Source organism: Cupressus sempervirens, chromosome 3 (genome assembly GCF_028749045.1).
Source record: "Cupressus sempervirens isolate cs-2001-9-10 chromosome 3, ASM2874904v1, whole genome shotgun sequence".
NCBI classification, from domain to species: Eukaryota; Viridiplantae; Streptophyta; class Pinopsida; order Cupressales; family Cupressaceae; genus Cupressus; species Cupressus sempervirens.
The window spans coordinates 778,935,605-778,953,510 of NC_143120.1; the positions used below are offsets into that span (position 1 = coordinate 778,935,605).

Below are 17,906 nucleotides of genomic sequence, written 5' to 3' on the forward strand. Positions count from 1 at the left end.
TCCTTCCTTAAGTCTATTGTAGCTCTTGCTTACGGTAGCTCATCATCACATATGAAACAAGATATTCTAAGGAATACTTACAATATTATAATCATCAATTGAACTGACATTCAAATTACAATTAGCAGAACAAATAATTTGTAATAAAGCTTACAGATCATACGAATGATTGTAGTTAGGTTAGAAGTGCAGTTAATATATTTCATTTACTTTCATTCTTTCTAAACAATATAAATGAGCATAATTTTGCACTTCATTCGATTGATCAATCATAATTTTCATGGCTGCATTATTCTGAAATCGTTATCAACTACTCAAATTTATTATGATGTTATTTACTAAGTGAAATTTAAAATATCTTCATTTTGAATGTTTATTGAGCTGTCTCATCATCTGTGCTTTGTATTGTAGGTGAGCTCGAAGGTAAATCTTGCATTGAATTTAACCACAATGTTTGTGTTTATGTGCTTATGTATATAATGTATGAACCCCTGTGGTTTTAAATTTGACAAACACTGATTTGCTTTAGTATTAAGGTGTTTTACATTTTGTCAAAACACTTTGCTTGAAACCATAAGTTACCAATTTAGGTTCAGGGGCGGCTCGGGTTCGAGTTCGGGTCCGGGGGTTCAGGCCAAAAATAAATAAAAAATTCCCATTTGGGTTCGTGAGTGGGTTCATGAATATAAATATATATACAAAAAAAATTAAAAATATGTGCATAATTGCAAAACTCAGTTATTTCATAGTATCAATATATATTGCTTGTGTTAGCCGACTGGATGGTTCTAGCGGTGTTTTGTATTCTGTAGCCGACGGTCCGGCTGTGTTTTGTATTTTGTAGCCGACGATCCGACAGTGTTTCGGTATTCTGTAGCCGACGGTCCGACGGTGTTTTGTATTCTGTAGCCGACGGTCCGGCGGTAAATAATTTGTAGCGGATAGAATAATTGTGGCCGACAGACTCCTTCGGGAAGGTTTGGCGGTAGTATTTATATCCCGTCTGGGATCATTGTAAAGCATCATTCATCTACTATTGCGAATATTATGAAGCATAATGTATGTCTGGCGTATGCGAATACAATTCTACTGTTTGTGTTCTATTGTCTGTATGCGTTGATTTCTTTACCAGTACGGTAAACATTTGGTGCCGTTGCCTTATGAATCTGGAAAGTGGGAGGAATGAAAATTAATGCCAAATCAGCTTAACAAGGATCGGAATAAGGCGAAGGGAAAAGATGGAATCCGTATTGCACAAGAGAATCTAATTCTAGCACAGCAAGCCGAACGCCGACGGAGATTCCAGAAGATTGTCGACGGAAACCGAAGTACGGAGGAATTACTGGAGGAGACTCGGCAGCGGGTGGAATTGGTGGAAGAAGCACGGGAGGAGTTCTTGAATTTGTGTTCGCCGAGGGAGGAAAATTCAAACGGAAGAGCATCAACTCGCACGGCTCGCAGTGCCGATGGAGCACGAGCGTGGAGTGACCTCTTCGTCCAAGATAGACTTCCGCGGGAAACAATTTTAGAGAATCCTTCGTCTTCACCAAGGTTCGCAGCTGTCGACACCTCCAGTGTGGGAGTTCAGACTGCAGATGTGGAAGTGCCAACCGCCGGTGTGGGAGTGCCGACCAGTGTAGGAGTGCAGACCTCCAGTGTTATGGCGGGACCCAAAGAAAAGTTGCTGAAATTTGAAGGCGATGGTACAGCCGAACCCCTCCGACATTGTAAGACATGCGAGACAATCTGGCGGGCAAATGGAATCACCGATGCCGACGAATGGGTCAGGCAATTTCCGGCAACCCTACGGGGTGTTGCGATTGATTGGTTTTTGGATATGGATCCACAAAAGTTGGATACATGGGATAACATTAAAAAGGAGTTCTTGGTGGAATTTAAACTCTTGCGGGACGATAATGAAATTGTAGCGGAAATTTTCAATACCAAGCAGGGGAAGCATAAAACTGTCTGTGTCTATGCCAGGAGATTAAAAGACTTAATAAAGAAGATGGAAAGCAAGCCGGCGGACGGATTGCAAAAAAGGTGGTTTATGGATGGCCTACGCTCACAGTTGCGAAGGAAAATAAAAATTGTGCCACCATCGTCATATGTGGACGTGTATAACAGAGCATTGGATCTTGAAAGTGAATAGAAGACAAAGAAGAAGAAAACTAGCTCATCTGATTCTGATGACGACGAGCCTGCTGGAGATGATAGCAGCGACGACGAAGGCAGCAGCAAAAAAGTTTGGGCCCTACAGAAGGATATGATCCGCATGATGAAGGAGTTTAAAAATATGCAGAAGGAGCCAAAAGGTAGTGAACTGTGGTGCACGAAATGTAAGACTGACGGTCATACTAAAGGATCGTGTCCAAAGAACCAATTCTGTGACATTTGTCAAATCATGGGCCATTCGACAAAGGAGTGCCCCTTTAACATGAAGACAAGAGGATCTCCGCAGGTGTTTCTCACACATGAGGCTTCCCCGTCGGGTAGTAGCGGAAACACGAATACCACCGATGCTACATTCGGAGGATACAGGAATAATAACAGAGGGCAAAATAACAACAATACAAATAATAACAATAATAATGGGAGCCGAAGTCGAACTCAGTATGATGCAAATGGACGACCGATCGTTCAATGCCGAGCATGTAATTTGTGGGGTCATTTTGCACGGGATTGTACAGCGGCAAACACACTGAAATTATTATGCAGATGGTGCGGACCCGACGATCACAAAGATTCCAAGTGTCCAAAGGCTAGAGTAAACTTGATCACTATTGGCACGGATGTAGAGGAGGTTCTGGCAATTACACGGAGGCAAGCGGAGGAAAAGAGAAAAGTGGGCGAAGCGCAGGCGAACATTGCAAAGGCATCATCGGCGGGGACATCTCAGTTGAAGGATATCACCGGCACCTTGGCAAGGAACTTTGCAGAACAAAACATTGTACGACAGATCTTACAAACGGAGATACCAATCAAGATAAGTGACCTCCTTCTCACAATGCCCCAGTTACGGACGGCTATTCTGAATCATACACCGTTTTTGAAAGCACCGGAGGACACAGGAAGGAATAGTAGGGAAGTGATGACAACAGACCCAATGCTGCTGGCACTCACCTCCGGACGGCATTCGACGGTCGTCGAGATGGGGATTTTGGGAAATGTTTTGACAGAGACAATTGTTGACGGAGGGTCCGGCGTGAATGTCTTACCGGAGGATACTTGGAAGAAGTTGGGAAAGCCGACGCTGTGGCCACTTGCATTACAGTTGCTCACGGCAGACCAACATGGAATCAAACCGTTGGGAATTCTAAAAGCGCAGCTGGTAACAATTGGTACGCAACCATTTTTATAGGATTTTGTGGTCATTCCATTAAAAAGAAAAGGCTATGATGCTATTCTGGGACGAGATTGGTTGGTGCAAGCAAAAGTAAAACATGATTGGAAACGCAATACCCTATCAATGGAGCGCGGAGGCAAAAGATTCATAATTGACCTGCACACGCAAATGGTTGACGAGGAGGCAACATTGTCAAATTTTGACAGTGAAGCCGAGAGTGATGACAAAGGAAAGGGGAGAATGGAACCGGATGAAGGAGTATTGAGACTTGACGGAGGATTGAATGACGACGACCTGGACTCGGTGAATGGCCTTTACCATTGGCAGATAGAAGAATACGAACTCTTTTCGAGTTGCAATATGTTAACGGTCGACGAAGATGAGAAAAAGGAGGAAAACGAATGTCCGGAGGAATGCAAGGAAGCGAAAGAAGGAAAATCTGCCATGGCTGAAGCTGAGGGGAAGAACATATAGTCTGAACACAGAAAAACGAAAGATCCCACTGTTTGGAACATGGTGAATGGACCGCGCGGAAAGAAAAGGTTACACTGCAGCATAAAATTAGTGGAAGGGCACCGACAACAAGGAAATAATCCAGTTGCGCGACGACCACAAGCACAGTGGGCGACGGAGGTGGCACAGAACAGACGTAAGACGTACGACGGTCGGAATAAAATCAAAGTGGAAAAGTTTAAGGCCAGATGGCTTGGACCATAGCAGATCCGGGAGGTCGGCGACAATCGAGTGGTAAAGTTGGGAACTTTGGACGGATAGAAGGTACCTCCGGCAGTCAACGAATCCAAATTCAAAATATATGGTGCCAGGAAGACTCTGTCGCTGTCACAAGATGGCCAACTGACTCCGTCGTTGTTGCAGAATGGCAACGCCTGGAGGCAAAATGGAGGTACCTCTGTTAGTTGATTTCTTTTAGAAAAAGAAAGAAAAAAAATTAAGGACCCCGCGGACAGAAAGGCCCCGCGAGCAACAGTCTGTCCGCGAGTGTTACAAATAAAGCCCCGCAGGCAACTGATGGCCTGCGGGTGAAGAAGACAAGGCCCGTGGGCAACTAAGGACAGACCCGCAGACAGCCTGCCCACGGGTTAATATAAGTCCCGCGGGCAACAACCTGTTCGCGGGCTTAAAACAATTTTTCCTCCACCAGGCCGCGGGTAAGGAAAAAAACGCCACGTGTAGGAAAAGAAAGGCCGTGGGTAAAAAACATTCCCGCCAGACTCCATTCCCTCCTCCAACCAGACTTCTGCGGGGAAACAGAGACATAAAGAAGAGTGCTTGTTCTGCCAGAAGGAGAAGAATTTTTGTGTGCAGAGGGATTTGTGGTGGATTGTAGAGGAGCGCACCTGTACTGCGACAGGTAGCGCACCTGGGGCACTGCCCCTCGACCCCACCGAGGACGTTGCCCCCTGGACCCCCAGTCATTGCGGATATTAGTCGTGGGAGTCTGACCAGTTGAGAAGAGTTGAAGTTGCTGCAGGCATGGACTTTCTGTGTACCAGAGGCAGTGGGAGCAGGTGTTGGCTGTGAAGCTGTCTTGGTGGATGCGTAGAGAGCTCGGGAGGAGCTGATCATCTAGTTGGAGGCAGTGCAGCGACACTTGGCTCAGGGTACCGAGGAATTGAAAACAGAGAAAGCAGCACAGGTGGCTATCAAGGTCAGCTTCATCAAGGAGGCATTGTTGTGTTAGCAGAGGCTACAGGCACGGGACGAAGGTGACAGTGATGTGTCAGAAGCAGATTTCTCTTGTTGTAGTCACTTTGTTAATGTATTTTGTTTGTTAATTTGTCTTAAATATTTTGTTACTCGTCAGGAGACGACTTTTCTTTTTGGGGGGGATGGTGTTAGCTGACTGGATGGTTTTGGCAGTGTTTTGTATTCTGTAGCCGACGGTCCGGCTGTGTTTTGTATTCTGTAGCCGACGGTCCGGCGGTGTTTCGGTATTCTGTAGCCGACGGTCCGGCGGTGTTTTGTATTTTGTAGCCGACGGTCCAGCGGTAAATAATTTGTAGCGGATAGAATAATTGTGGCCGACGGACTCCTTCGGGAAGGTTCGGCAGTAGTATTTATATCCCGTCTGGGATCATTGTAAAGCATCATTCATCTACTATTGCGAATATTATGGAGCATAATGTATGTCTGGCGTATGCGAATTCAATTCTACTGTTTGTGTTCTATTGTCTGTATGCGTTGATTTCTTTACCAGTACGGCAAACAGCTTGAACCTTGCTCAATGTCAAATGTCAAAGATAAGCATTAAATACCCGCTCATTTATGTTCATGATTGTAAATAAAATCATACATTGAATTACTAAATTGCAAAATGAAATTTCAAAACATAGAGCAGTTCATCAAATAATAAAGTTTGAAACATAATGATAAATGGCAACTGTTTAATAGTTTACCAATGATAATAGTATCAAATGCCCTTCAAGGGTCAAATGGGTCATCAAACAATGACGGATCAATGGCTTCATCCCTGGCTGCAACTATATCTAGATCCTGATCATTGGAACAAGCAATCTCTACAACCTTCTCTTTAAACTTGCAAAACGGGCCCACCAAACTAAGAGATTAGATGAGTGAAATGTTGTTTATTAGGCTTTTTTTAGGGTTACACAAAAAAATATTAAAAAAACATTATTTCAAGTTGTTTTATTTCATTTTTTGGACCCTACTGCTGCAAGTACTCTTGGGTTCACCCGGGTTCGTGCCAACAAGGACCTGGATGGACCCACAGTCTGAAATCCCGACCCTACCTGGACCCGCAGCAAACCCGGACGTGAATCCGGACCCAGGTGAACCCGGACCGAACCCAAGCTCCAGGACACAAATCTGGTAATGCAGTTGAAACCTCTATTTCACTGGATTTTATTTTCAGATTGATTTTGCTTGCTTGGAATGGTCTCTAATGAAGTTTAAAAGCTTGCAAATAGTTTCTAATATATCTAAGCAAAGGACTAAAATGCAAATACACAATTTTTGTCTTTTTGAATGCATACATATAATTTCTACAAGTAAAATGTGCATCTAGAGCCAATGAACATTTTCACAAACACTTGGGAGTTGGGATACATATTATTGATTTATTATAAGCTGAAAATGAAAGGCAACAGAAAAGGGATTTCATCAAAAAATTATTATGCATACAAATAACTCTTTATACAATGTGCCAAACTAAATGATGTTCATATACAATGAGAAACCTGGAATTTAATGGCAGTTTGCTAGAAAATGATTAATCTTTGGCATTGATGCTGCTATTATAATGCTGGTACCCTGTGATGCAAATACAAGCCCTCAACAAATATTCACGGGCTTTCTAAACAATATTGCAGCCCGCTAGAAAGGTCAATGCTGTCTAACAAGACTATGGCAGCCAGATAAATCAAACACAGCTTCAAGCTAATGCTGTGATCTTCACCAAACCACCAACCACTGAATTATACATATTCCTCTGAACTAAGAGGTCAAAACCCTTCTCTCAAATTGGGCCCAAATTGTGGCACAAATTATGATCTCTGAATAAGACTATCACAGGCACAATTCGCTTGATAGTTTCACCAGTTCAAAGTGCATTAATTGGATAGAATTCACAATTCCATCAGATAGAAATATCTGGTAACCTTTGGCTCTCAGATCTTCACAATTCATCCAAAATAAAAACCAACAGAACAAGAATGATTTTCACCTTGCAATGATTGCATTTATAACTTTCAAACACAATCAACTACAAGCTTCTTGAATACTCCTTTCATGACTTATAAAATATTTTTCTTTTGTTGCACTAGCTTTTAATGTATTTGAAATATAATATATAATTATATTTCCCTCCATTTGGTGCACAGCAAAATTACATTAAGTATATTTTAATAATCACTTATATTTCCCTCAAATGCACTTCATAATGTGACTTTATGATCATTACATAGACCCTTTTAATAATAAAGTCAAATAAAATCTAATGATGTGCACTTTAATGTGTCAATTGGCCCCCACTTAAATAAAAACTTTATATTATAACTTTAACAATTATTCATTAATAAAGATTCTTTATTAATAATTAATACCTTGGGCTTGAGCCAATATCTCATTCCAAATTGTCAATTGATGAACTCTGCCAATACCAGGTCCAAGTGCATTGCTAAAAATAACAACTTGAGCATAATTGATTCATATAAATAGTAAGTCCCCAAACTGAGCCAATTGACGAATGAGTCAATCACTGTGTATACCATGACCACAGATGCCCCTGCCAGATACAGTAACTCCTCAACAATAAAATTGTAATATAACTTCAATATATTCATCCAACGCAGACTCATAATAAACTGGAAACAATATTATAGTTCACTATTTCTGATGTCCTTGAGGCTTGTATATACAGCGATGTATTTGTTATATTGGTATCTTAACTGGAGTCCAATTGATCATACAATCAATGCTTCATGGGAATGTTGGAATGGTTCTACTTGGGACTATTGTTAACTGAGTATTGACTTATCCATAACCTACCTTTGCGTATGGGCTATTAAGATGGATCAATAAATTAGGATAAAAATCTGTAATATATTACTTGACTGGTTGTCTATTCTCCTTGGTTGATGAGTTCTCCTTCTTATTCACTGTTGTATCTGTTTTAGAAATATGAGCTAGTGCACTTTGAATGATTTATACTCTCCTACATGCAGGTGTCATTGACTATCGAATCTCCAAGCCTTATCACTACAGGATTTATGTCTGCTGCTGGTTCTAAGGCAATGGTATTACTGAGTTCACTATCTCCTTTCTATCACCACCCTCCTTTTTGTCTATACAGTGTTGCCTGTTGCCTACCAGGCCACTGATTTATTCTTTGGATTATACCGCTTCTGAAATCGCTATCTGATCATATTCCTTGATGCTCATTGAGAGGAATTGATATCTCATTTTATATGTGTTCTGATGAAGTAATGAGTCGATACTTCCAAGTGCCACATACCTGACTCTTTCGATGTTTCTTATAAATCGCCTCCCTGTCTTTAGTCTTCATTGATATATTCATGTGTGGTAAGTCAATTGACCAAACATACATAGAATAAGTATTTGTTTAGAATTATAAGTATCATTTATTATTATTATTTTTATATATATAATAATATATATTCATTATAGCTTTTAGTATTTAATTATAATTATATTTACTATTTGGTAAAGAATTGTTATTTATTTATTTATTCTATAATTCTAATTTCATATAATAGTATTAGTAAAATTCTCTATATGGTTATAATTATATATATGACTATATATTATATATGTTTTCATTATGATTATATAATTATAAATTATAATTTATAATTATATTTTATTATTTGTTTATTTAGTTTTATATTTTAAATTTATTATCACTAAATCCATCTTAAAAATTAGGGACATTACACTTGCTATAAATAGACAGTCTTTGAATAGCTGTTCCAATCAACATTACTAAATCTCAATACTGTCACCAAGCTGTTGAGGTGCCCTACTAAATATGGAAACCTTGATTTTCCTGAAATAGACACTTACTATAAATAGTAAGTGTGTTGATCCGACTCAAATGGAGAGCAACCTTGAGCATCCCTGGCCACTAGAGTAGGAATCAGTCTTTGGCTCTGGCAACTAGACCCTTTTAACAACTTTATTATCCTATGAGGGTCAAGAAATAGGCTAATCCTCTAAAGTTGATGCTCATGAAAAAGGAGACATTACATTTAACTCCATTTGTACATTTGCATTATTCTATCTTTGCATTTTGTTGAGTGCAAGCATGTACTAATGAAGATTTATTTTAAGTCAGAAACAACAAAATACTATGCTTTGTGTTGAAAAAGCATCATAGCCTTTTATATTAGGAAACCCAAACAAATGCACATTTAAAGTTTATTAAACATGAACGTGAACCACTTGAAGAATAAAAAAGATTGTAAATTACAAATACATGTCAAGTTTTAGATAAGTTGTTGATGATTTTCCCTTTTAACTTGAAGACTCGTTTATCTGCACTTTAAATTGATTTTGTGTTGCACTCAAACTGCAGATTATTATACTAACAAACATGCAATTTTTTGTTAGTTGGTAGTTAGGTCCCCATTCAGTCGGCAAATTTTTCTTATAACTGTAAATCTCCTTTCTCAATTTAACATATAAAAGAAGTTCTGGGCCTTGCATATTTCTTGTATCGTGTTGAGCATCTGCGAATCATTGTTTTTTGTTGTTTCCTTCCCTTTAGTCTTACTGCTATATTAATATCAACATCGTAGTTTTGAGAATAAGCTCCTCTTCATGAACTACCCCAAACCCTCACATGTAAAGCAACACATTCAGGTTTTGAACTGAGAAAGGAATGAATCAAAAGCATAGAAAGAAAGGGTTAGAGTAGAAAATGCATTTCAATTGCCCATTGTATGTAGGAATGATTTTTAATTCAATGATTTCATAATCACAGACTCTAAACCATACATGACCATAAGAAAATTGCTTGAATATTTGCCACTGGAGTCTTACTTCCCTTGACCTAAGATGTTTGACAAACCATTAGCCACATAATCAATTACTGAAGACTAAAACTACATATATTAAGAAATGCAAAACATACAACATGGCCTTAACACGTGCTTCTAGCTAATATTTCTTTGCCAAAAGTACAATTCATGAAAATAACGATAGCATGTACCTTAGACCAGATGTGATTTAACTAAAGAGTAAAGCATCAAAATATTGAGATTAATAGTCTAATAGATACACTTGTCTGCAACATACAGACCCAAATACAATGCCAAGAAATTTGTTGATCTTACATCTCGACAGCCATGGCTCCAAATAAATTGCACTGCATGTGTTGGAGGTCCTTTGTGTTTTCCTTCTTCAGCCATTGCAATAAGATCCCAAGTTGCCCATACAAGGGCTGGCCTGAATAGATCAAGTGTCTCCAATCATTATCTGAGTATATTGTATTCAAACTTGATGTCTAAACCAGCATTAAGATATAGTTCAAGCTTCAACATAAACAAGAGCTAAAGTAGTTGAATGTGAGAAATTGATTTTATCAGTGGCATAATTGTACAGGATTTCAAGCACTTATCGTTTTCCAGTGCATGGAATCATATCTCCTAAAGACCTAAAATAGGCAAATGCAGCCAATATATTATGAATGGCCATCGACAAAATACTAATTATTTGGGTAATGGAGTGAACAGAAAAAGTGAGAGAAAGTCTGGAACTTGTTTAATAGTAAAGATAAAAATATTCCAGGAAATATTTCTATGGTTCCTGGAAACCTAGTAAAACACTGTCAAATAATAAGTCACATTCCCTAAAAATCCAATGATACGAAATTAAAATAATACATTAGGAACCAATGAAACTGGAAAAAGATGCATTAAATGAAACTTAGGAATTGTGCTATTAAATCTTTTGGATTTCCATGGATAAATTGTTTAGGATGATTTTCCTATGTAAGACACCTTATAACTTTTTGGCCCAGCATTTGACTGCTTCTTTATTAAACCATTAATCATTCTATTTGCATTTTGCAAGGGTTTATTTCACTTAATATTAATTTGTTTGTTGAATTCATTTTTGCAATATAAATTGTTTACACAACTCAGGAAACAATCATCAATCAAGTGTAACAGAGTGTACGAAAATCCTCAATATTATATCTTTAGATTCTTAAATTACTGATGAAAGATAAAAATGAGCAGAAATAAATCCTTGAGTATTTAACACTACACTGCATCTTTGGCTGAGCGAATACAAGAATTAAATACGATATTTTTCTGACCTGGAAATATATCAATCCATACCTACATGAATTAGAGAGAGTTGAGTCTGCATACAACATCATATATTAAGCATTCAGCGGAATGAGAAATTGAAGAAGAATCGCTCAAAGTCTGCACAATCTTTCCATGACAGGTATGATCAGAGGTAGCTTCAATTTTGATGTGATATTCACAGAAAGATACCAACCCTGCTGCTCTTATATTGGCAACATAATGAAGGAAATTTGCCAAGTTAATACAACTAAGTCAAAAGGAAACCCCAGCCTCCAAGTACAGCTGCTAAGAGAAATAAGTTGGCTCCAGTTAATTGTCCAAGGCATTAGTCCTCCCAATATTGTCATGGCTCCCTCAAAATATGACATCTAGCTACTATCTCATTCGCCCAAACCTCCTTGCCTTAATTTCATAGTGTCCAGACATAACACACTATATATTATAATATCTTCAAGGCTTAACACATAAGTTTACAATGAATCTTCAATTCTTTAATGTATAACCAGGATGGCATCCAAGATACCAATTTATCATTACTTCACTCATGTTTGCAACGAAAGCACTGTAATGTCTCCATTTTTGTCAGCATCAGTGTTTGAGAGATTAGCAGATTATTGTGATCCTCATAGGCTAATTATTGTGGATAGAGGGTCTTTTGAGGCAAAGGCTTGGCTATGACAGGGTCTTGTCTTCTTCACAATTCAGTATGTTTCAGTTTGATCTTCGTTTGACTCATATTGGACTTCGTTTGGGCTTACTTTCATGCACCTACTATCTATGGAAAGTTTGGGGATGATTGAGATGGACCCTTTCTATTTTAGGAAAGTGCATTTGGTCACATGGGAAAATAATAGGTGTGACTCCTATTTTAGACGACATATTTAAAGGATAAATATTTTGGGAGTTATTAATATTTTAGTGGCCAAATTATTATTTAATCATTAAATGGCTTATTATACAGTTATTATTTAACTTTACAATTTCACTTAACTTGAGGGTTGAAACATCATTGGAAGGGGTCATTTATTTAATTAGTTATAAGCTTAAGTTGGGTATTAAATATAAAAGTGCAAGGAGTTGTTATATTTAAAAGATGAAGCCACTTCAGGGAAAAGAGTCTTCATGAAGTCATGTGCTAGAAAAAACAATTATTAAAAGAATCTACCGGAAGCTTCTAATTAATGCTATGTTGGTGAAGCCAAGTGAATTATAAAAGGTGGCTTCATGAAGCAAATGACATAGTGGATAGTTTGAGTGGAGTAAACTATTTTACTAAAATTGATTTGAAAAGTGGCTATCATCATATCAGAATTACAGAAGGGGATGAATGGAAAACTACTTCTAGGACTAATAAAGGTTTGTATGAGTGGTCGGTTATGCCTTTTGGTTTAACTAATGCACCTAGTACTTTTATGAGATCGATGAATGAGGTTTTGAAGAGATTCTTGGGTAAATTTGTGATTGTATATCTGGATGATATTTTGATATTCAATAAGACTAAGGAAGAGCATCTTGAGCATGTTAGACAAGTATTGCAGAGATTGAAAGAGTAGAAATTGCTAATTAACCTGAAGAAGTGTTCATTTATGAAAGAAGAGATTGTGCAGCTTGGTTTTGTTATTTCAGCTGATGGTTTGAAGATGGATACTGAAAAAGTGAAAGTTATTCTTGATTGGCCTACACGTAAGAATGTTGGAGAGATATGATCATTTCATGGATAGGCAATATTTTATAGAAAGTTCATTAGAAATTTCAAATCTATTTGTAATGCAATGACTGAAACTATGAGAGGAGATAAAAATGATATCAAATGGATACATGGAGCACAGAAGAGTTTTGAAAGCTTGAAACAGAACATTGCAGAATTGCCTACTCTAGCTTTCCCTGATTTCAGTGAAGTTTTTCAAGTTGAATGAGATGCTAGTGGAAGTGCTATTGGGGTTGTTTTAAGTCAAGAAGGAAGACCTGTAGCTTTCTTTAGTGAGAAGTTGAATGATGCTAAGAGAAAATATTCAATTAATGATCAAGAATTCTATGCTATTACCCAAGCTTTGGAGAAATCGAGACACTATCTAATGCCTAAAGATTTATTGTTGTATACTGACCATAAAGTTTTGTAGTATTTGGGAAGTTAGAATAAGTTGAAACAGAGATATATGAAGTGGGTTGAGTTTTTGTTGAATTTTTCCTTTTCTTTAAAACACAAGAGTGGTCAGTCAAACAAAGTTGTTGATGCTTTGAGCTGAAGATGGAGTTTATTGATAGAAATGAGGATTGAGGTACTTGTTTTTAATAATTTGAAGTATTTGTATGAAAATGATCTTGATTTTGCAGAACATTGCAAAGCTTGTAAAGAACAGATAATGAGGAATAAGTGGACTGATTATTTCATTCAAGAAGACAAGTTTTTTTAGGGAATTCAATTGTGCATACCTAGAGGATCTATGAGAGAGAACATCACAAAAGGAAAACATAGTGATAGACTTGTTGGACACTTTGGGATTGATAAAACATTGAAGTTGATTGCACACAAATACATTTGGTTGCAAGTATATAAAGATGTGCAGAAAATGGTAAGAAGTTGCATAATTTATCAAACAGCAAAAGGAACTAGTTAGAATTTGGGATTGTATTCACTATTGTCTGTACTTGATAAGCCTTGGGAAGATATCAGTATGGATTTTGTTCTTGGTTTGCCTAGAACTCAAAGAGGGAATGATTCTATTTTGGTTGTAGTTGACATATTTTCAAAGATGGCTCATTTCATACTGTAAGAAGACATCTGATGTTGTACATGTGGCTGAATTATTCTTTAAGGAAATCGGGAGATTGCATGGATTGCCTAAAACTATTGTTTCAACTAGAGATACTAAATTCACTATTTACCTTTGGAGAACACTTTGGAGGAAGCTAAATACAGAGTTGAAGTTTAGTTCTACTTTTCATCCACAAACAGATGGACAAATAGAAGTTGTAACCAAAAGTCTAGGTAACTTGTTAAGATGTTTGGTTGTGTTGTGATGTGGAGCCTAATCAGACTCAAAGGTTTATTCGGCGCGTTTTCCCTCCAAATTATTTCTACGGGGGTTTGGGGGCGGGGTTAGGTGCGCTCCCTATCGCAGTACAGGGTAGGGTCGAGGGACAATGCCGAAGCCAAAAATGCCCTTATATTGTAAAAGGCGTCGGTTGCTATTTCTTTATTATTCTAGCCCTAATTTTGTAAGTGACAAAAGCTTGTATAAAAAGGCTTAGGGTTAAGGATTTCAAAATGTAATGGTGATATTGTAGCTTCTTGCGGCGATATTGAGCTGTAAGAGAGTATGGATTGTAATCAAGTTGTAATCACTGGATAATAATAATATTAAACTTGTTGTTGGTGGACATAGCCCAGGGATTGGGTGGACCAGGTTAAATCTTGTTGTCTTGTGTTCTCTTTTATGCGATCTATTATTTTCTAGTATTGGTTATATTTGCATGTAACTGTTATTTCTGTCTGAGGTTAATCCTAATAGGTTGGAGATAATCCTGCTAATTGGGACTTGATTTTGGCACAAGCAAAATTTGCATACAATAATTCTATGAATAGAAGCACTAAGAAGACAACTTTTGACATAATTACTGGAACGAGTCCTGAAGGAACTACTAAGTTGAGGAACCTAAACCTTGAGACAAAGAGCAATGTTGAAGCTGAAGAATTTGCAAACATGAAAACTTTGCATGAGGAAGTTAAAAGGAACCCAAAATACAATACTCTAGGATACAAATAGAGAGCAAATATGAAGAAGAGGCCTAAATCTTTTGAAGTTAGTGATAAGGTAATGATTCACTTGAAGAAAAACATATTTCTAGTTGGTACCTATAGTAAGCTGAAAATGATGAAGTTTGGTCCTTGTAAGATTCTAAGGAAGTTTAAAAGTGGAAATGCCTTTGAAGTTGAATTCCCTGAAGACATGGATATGTCACCTATATTCAACATTGCAAATATCTTTGAGTATCTTGAATCAAATGAAAAACTGAAAGGTAACTTTGATTACCGTAAGAAGAAAACAGATAGCATTGAGAGGATCTTGAATAGCCGAATAAGTAAGAGTACCAAAGGAAAGGACTACTTAGAATACCTAGTTCAGTGGAAAGACAAACCAATTGACTGCAGTTCATGGATTACACAAGCTGAGTTGGATCTCTATGATTTGGGTCAAAATGTCAGTGATACCTCATGTGGAAATTACTTCTTTATTGACCCCAAGTGTCTGATGCAGGAGCATCTTGGGGTCTTTGAGCAATCTTGCATCAACCAAAAACATCCAATTTTTTGTCCTAGTCTGTTGTTCGCAAAGTACTCGTTGCTTTTGTTTTCAAGTCATGCGCAATTGTAATCATGTCAAGGACCTATCTGATATCCTTGTCCTAAGTGTGTGAATTCTTACATTGGACATTTCTCAAGTTCTGTGCCAGACTTTGTGGTCTTGTTCTCCTATTGTTTACACCTTGCATAACAAGTTGATCCGATTGGCGCGATTTTGATTGCTTACATGACGTCTTGCGCAAATACAAGCCGACTCCTAACAAACGTGTGGACCTACCTTCAAGTGTGTGTGGTTTTATATGACTGTTTGTGTGGTGTTCTTGTTTACTCTTCCAAGTATGGTCCTAAATTGTAATTAATGTTTGACTAGCCGACTTGTATCTTAGCTAGCTATGAAAGAAGCCTGGTGAAAGGTTGCAAGTTGAGTTTATTTTAAATGTTGTAGGACTCTCCATGCACCCTCCTTGCGTCACATAGGCTGCAAATGGGTCTAGAAAATAAAATACAAGTCAAATGGTACTTTGAATAAGTACAAAGCTTGTCTAGTTGCAAATGGCTTTTCTCAACATCAGGGTATTATTTATGAGACCTTTGCTCCTACAACAAAGATGAGCACTATTAGATTAGTCCTAGCCATGGTAGCACAATCTGGCTGGATGGTCCATCAGATGGACATCAAGAGTCTTTTCCATAATATGACCTACAAGAAAAGGTCTACATGACACAACCTCCTAGTTTCAAGGTTGTTGGTTAAGAACATCATGTTCTTAGACTCGTGAAAGCTCTTTATGGTTTGAAGTAGGCCCCTAAGGCATCGTACATGAAAATTGATAAGTACATCAATGATCAAGGCTTCTAAAGGAGTTCTTCATAAGACTACTAGCAGTGACATCATCATTCTGGTCATTTGTGTGGATGATTTGATCGTCACTGGCTATTCAGTATCTTTGATTTAGGGAATCAAACAGAGTTTATGCAAGTCTTTTGATATGATTGATCTCGGACTCAAAGTTCTAATCCTAAACCCAGTGGGTTCATAGATCCATATTGGGCAGGTTTTGTTGATGATAAAAAGTTAACTTTTGGATATGTGTTCAGTTTGGGATCCGGTGTCATCACATGGACTAGTAAGAAGCAACAGGCAGTTTCTCTCTCCCTTATAGAGACTGAATACAGAGAGATTGTTAAGGAAAGTTGTGAAGTTGTTTCACTTCGTTGGATGCTTGTGGAAATGCAAACTTCAGCAACACGACCGACCACTTTGTTTGTTGATAATGAAGGCATTATCAAGTTAGCACAAAATCTAGTCTTCCATGAACGAATCAAGCATGTGGATGTTGACTGTCACAAGATACAGTAGTTGGTTTAAGACAAGACAATAGACTTGTACTATATTCCTACAGTGGATCAAACTGTAGAAATTCTCACCAAGCCTCTTGGTCTAGATAAGTTTGTCAAATTCAAAGGACAGCTTGGTGTAGTGCATAGATTAGTCATTAAGGGAGGGTATTACGATAATAAATAGCTTCTATTTCTATTTAATGTTGTAATCTATTGTAAATATTAGAATCTTTCTAATATTAAGGTAGTTGTTAATTATCAGTTAGCTAGAATTAATTGTTTCTATTCTTGATGATCGTTTCCTAAGGAAACATCATTTATTGTTTTGTATATAAAATGATCTATGTTAATAACAACCAAGTATTTTACCAATTACTTCCCGTAATAATGGACACATTCGTGTTCCATTTTCTCACCTAAAGTTTTTTGTCTATTCATATGCAATGCTCCCAAAATATATCGTTTTTGAGTTTTTCCCTCATTTGAAGAGAGTTGGTTATGCCTAAAATCCTTCACCCTTTGTTGCGCAAAGGACTTCCACTTATATCCTATACACAAACTCTTCCAGCTATACAAAGCTCGAGCTTGAAAGACCAAGTTATGGCTTTTTCTAGTGACTAAAAAATGAGAACATACAAAAAAACTAATGAAAGATGGAATGATAGAAGGCAAAGAATGCTTTGAAGACAAAGTTCAAAAGAAACAAATGTGTTTTTCAAGAAACCACCGCCATTATACTGCAGAACGGGCAAGGATGCAAGTTCCTATTCCAAATCAAGATGCTTCCACCAAACCTGAGCACAACAAATGCAAAGCATCCTTTTAGCAGCATGAAGACCAAAAAAGGATGATGTAATAGGAGACGTGTCTTGTTAGACATTTAGAATATTCCCATCATCTATTTGTAATTAGTATTTGCTAGATTACATGTAATGTAAAAACAAGTGAGCTTAGATGGTTTGGAGCAGGGTAACGTGACTCGCGGCGAGTCATGCGAGTCAAGGAGCCGCGCTGACCTCGCCGAGTCACAATGACTCGTGACCCGTGAGCGGAGAGTCACGAGGAGTGACTCGCGTGACCCGGCCCATCTTGACCCGGC

At 37.8% G+C, this 17,906-nt stretch overlaps 1 protein-coding gene across 1 annotated transcript in view; it reads right to left on the reverse strand.

The window, feature by feature from the left end:
• The window catches only part of LOC149569100 (phosphoglucan phosphatase LSF1, chloroplastic), a 254,862-nt gene that overhangs the window by 80,312 nt on the left and 156,644 nt on the right, over window positions 1-17,906 (reverse strand). Inside the window, exon 7 of the mRNA XM_089821883.1 lies at window positions 10,180-10,291. Within this exon, the coding sequence (XP_089678009.1) occupies window positions 10,180-10,291 (112 nt within the window). The remainder of the gene's footprint in view (window positions 1-10,179; window positions 10,292-17,906) is intronic.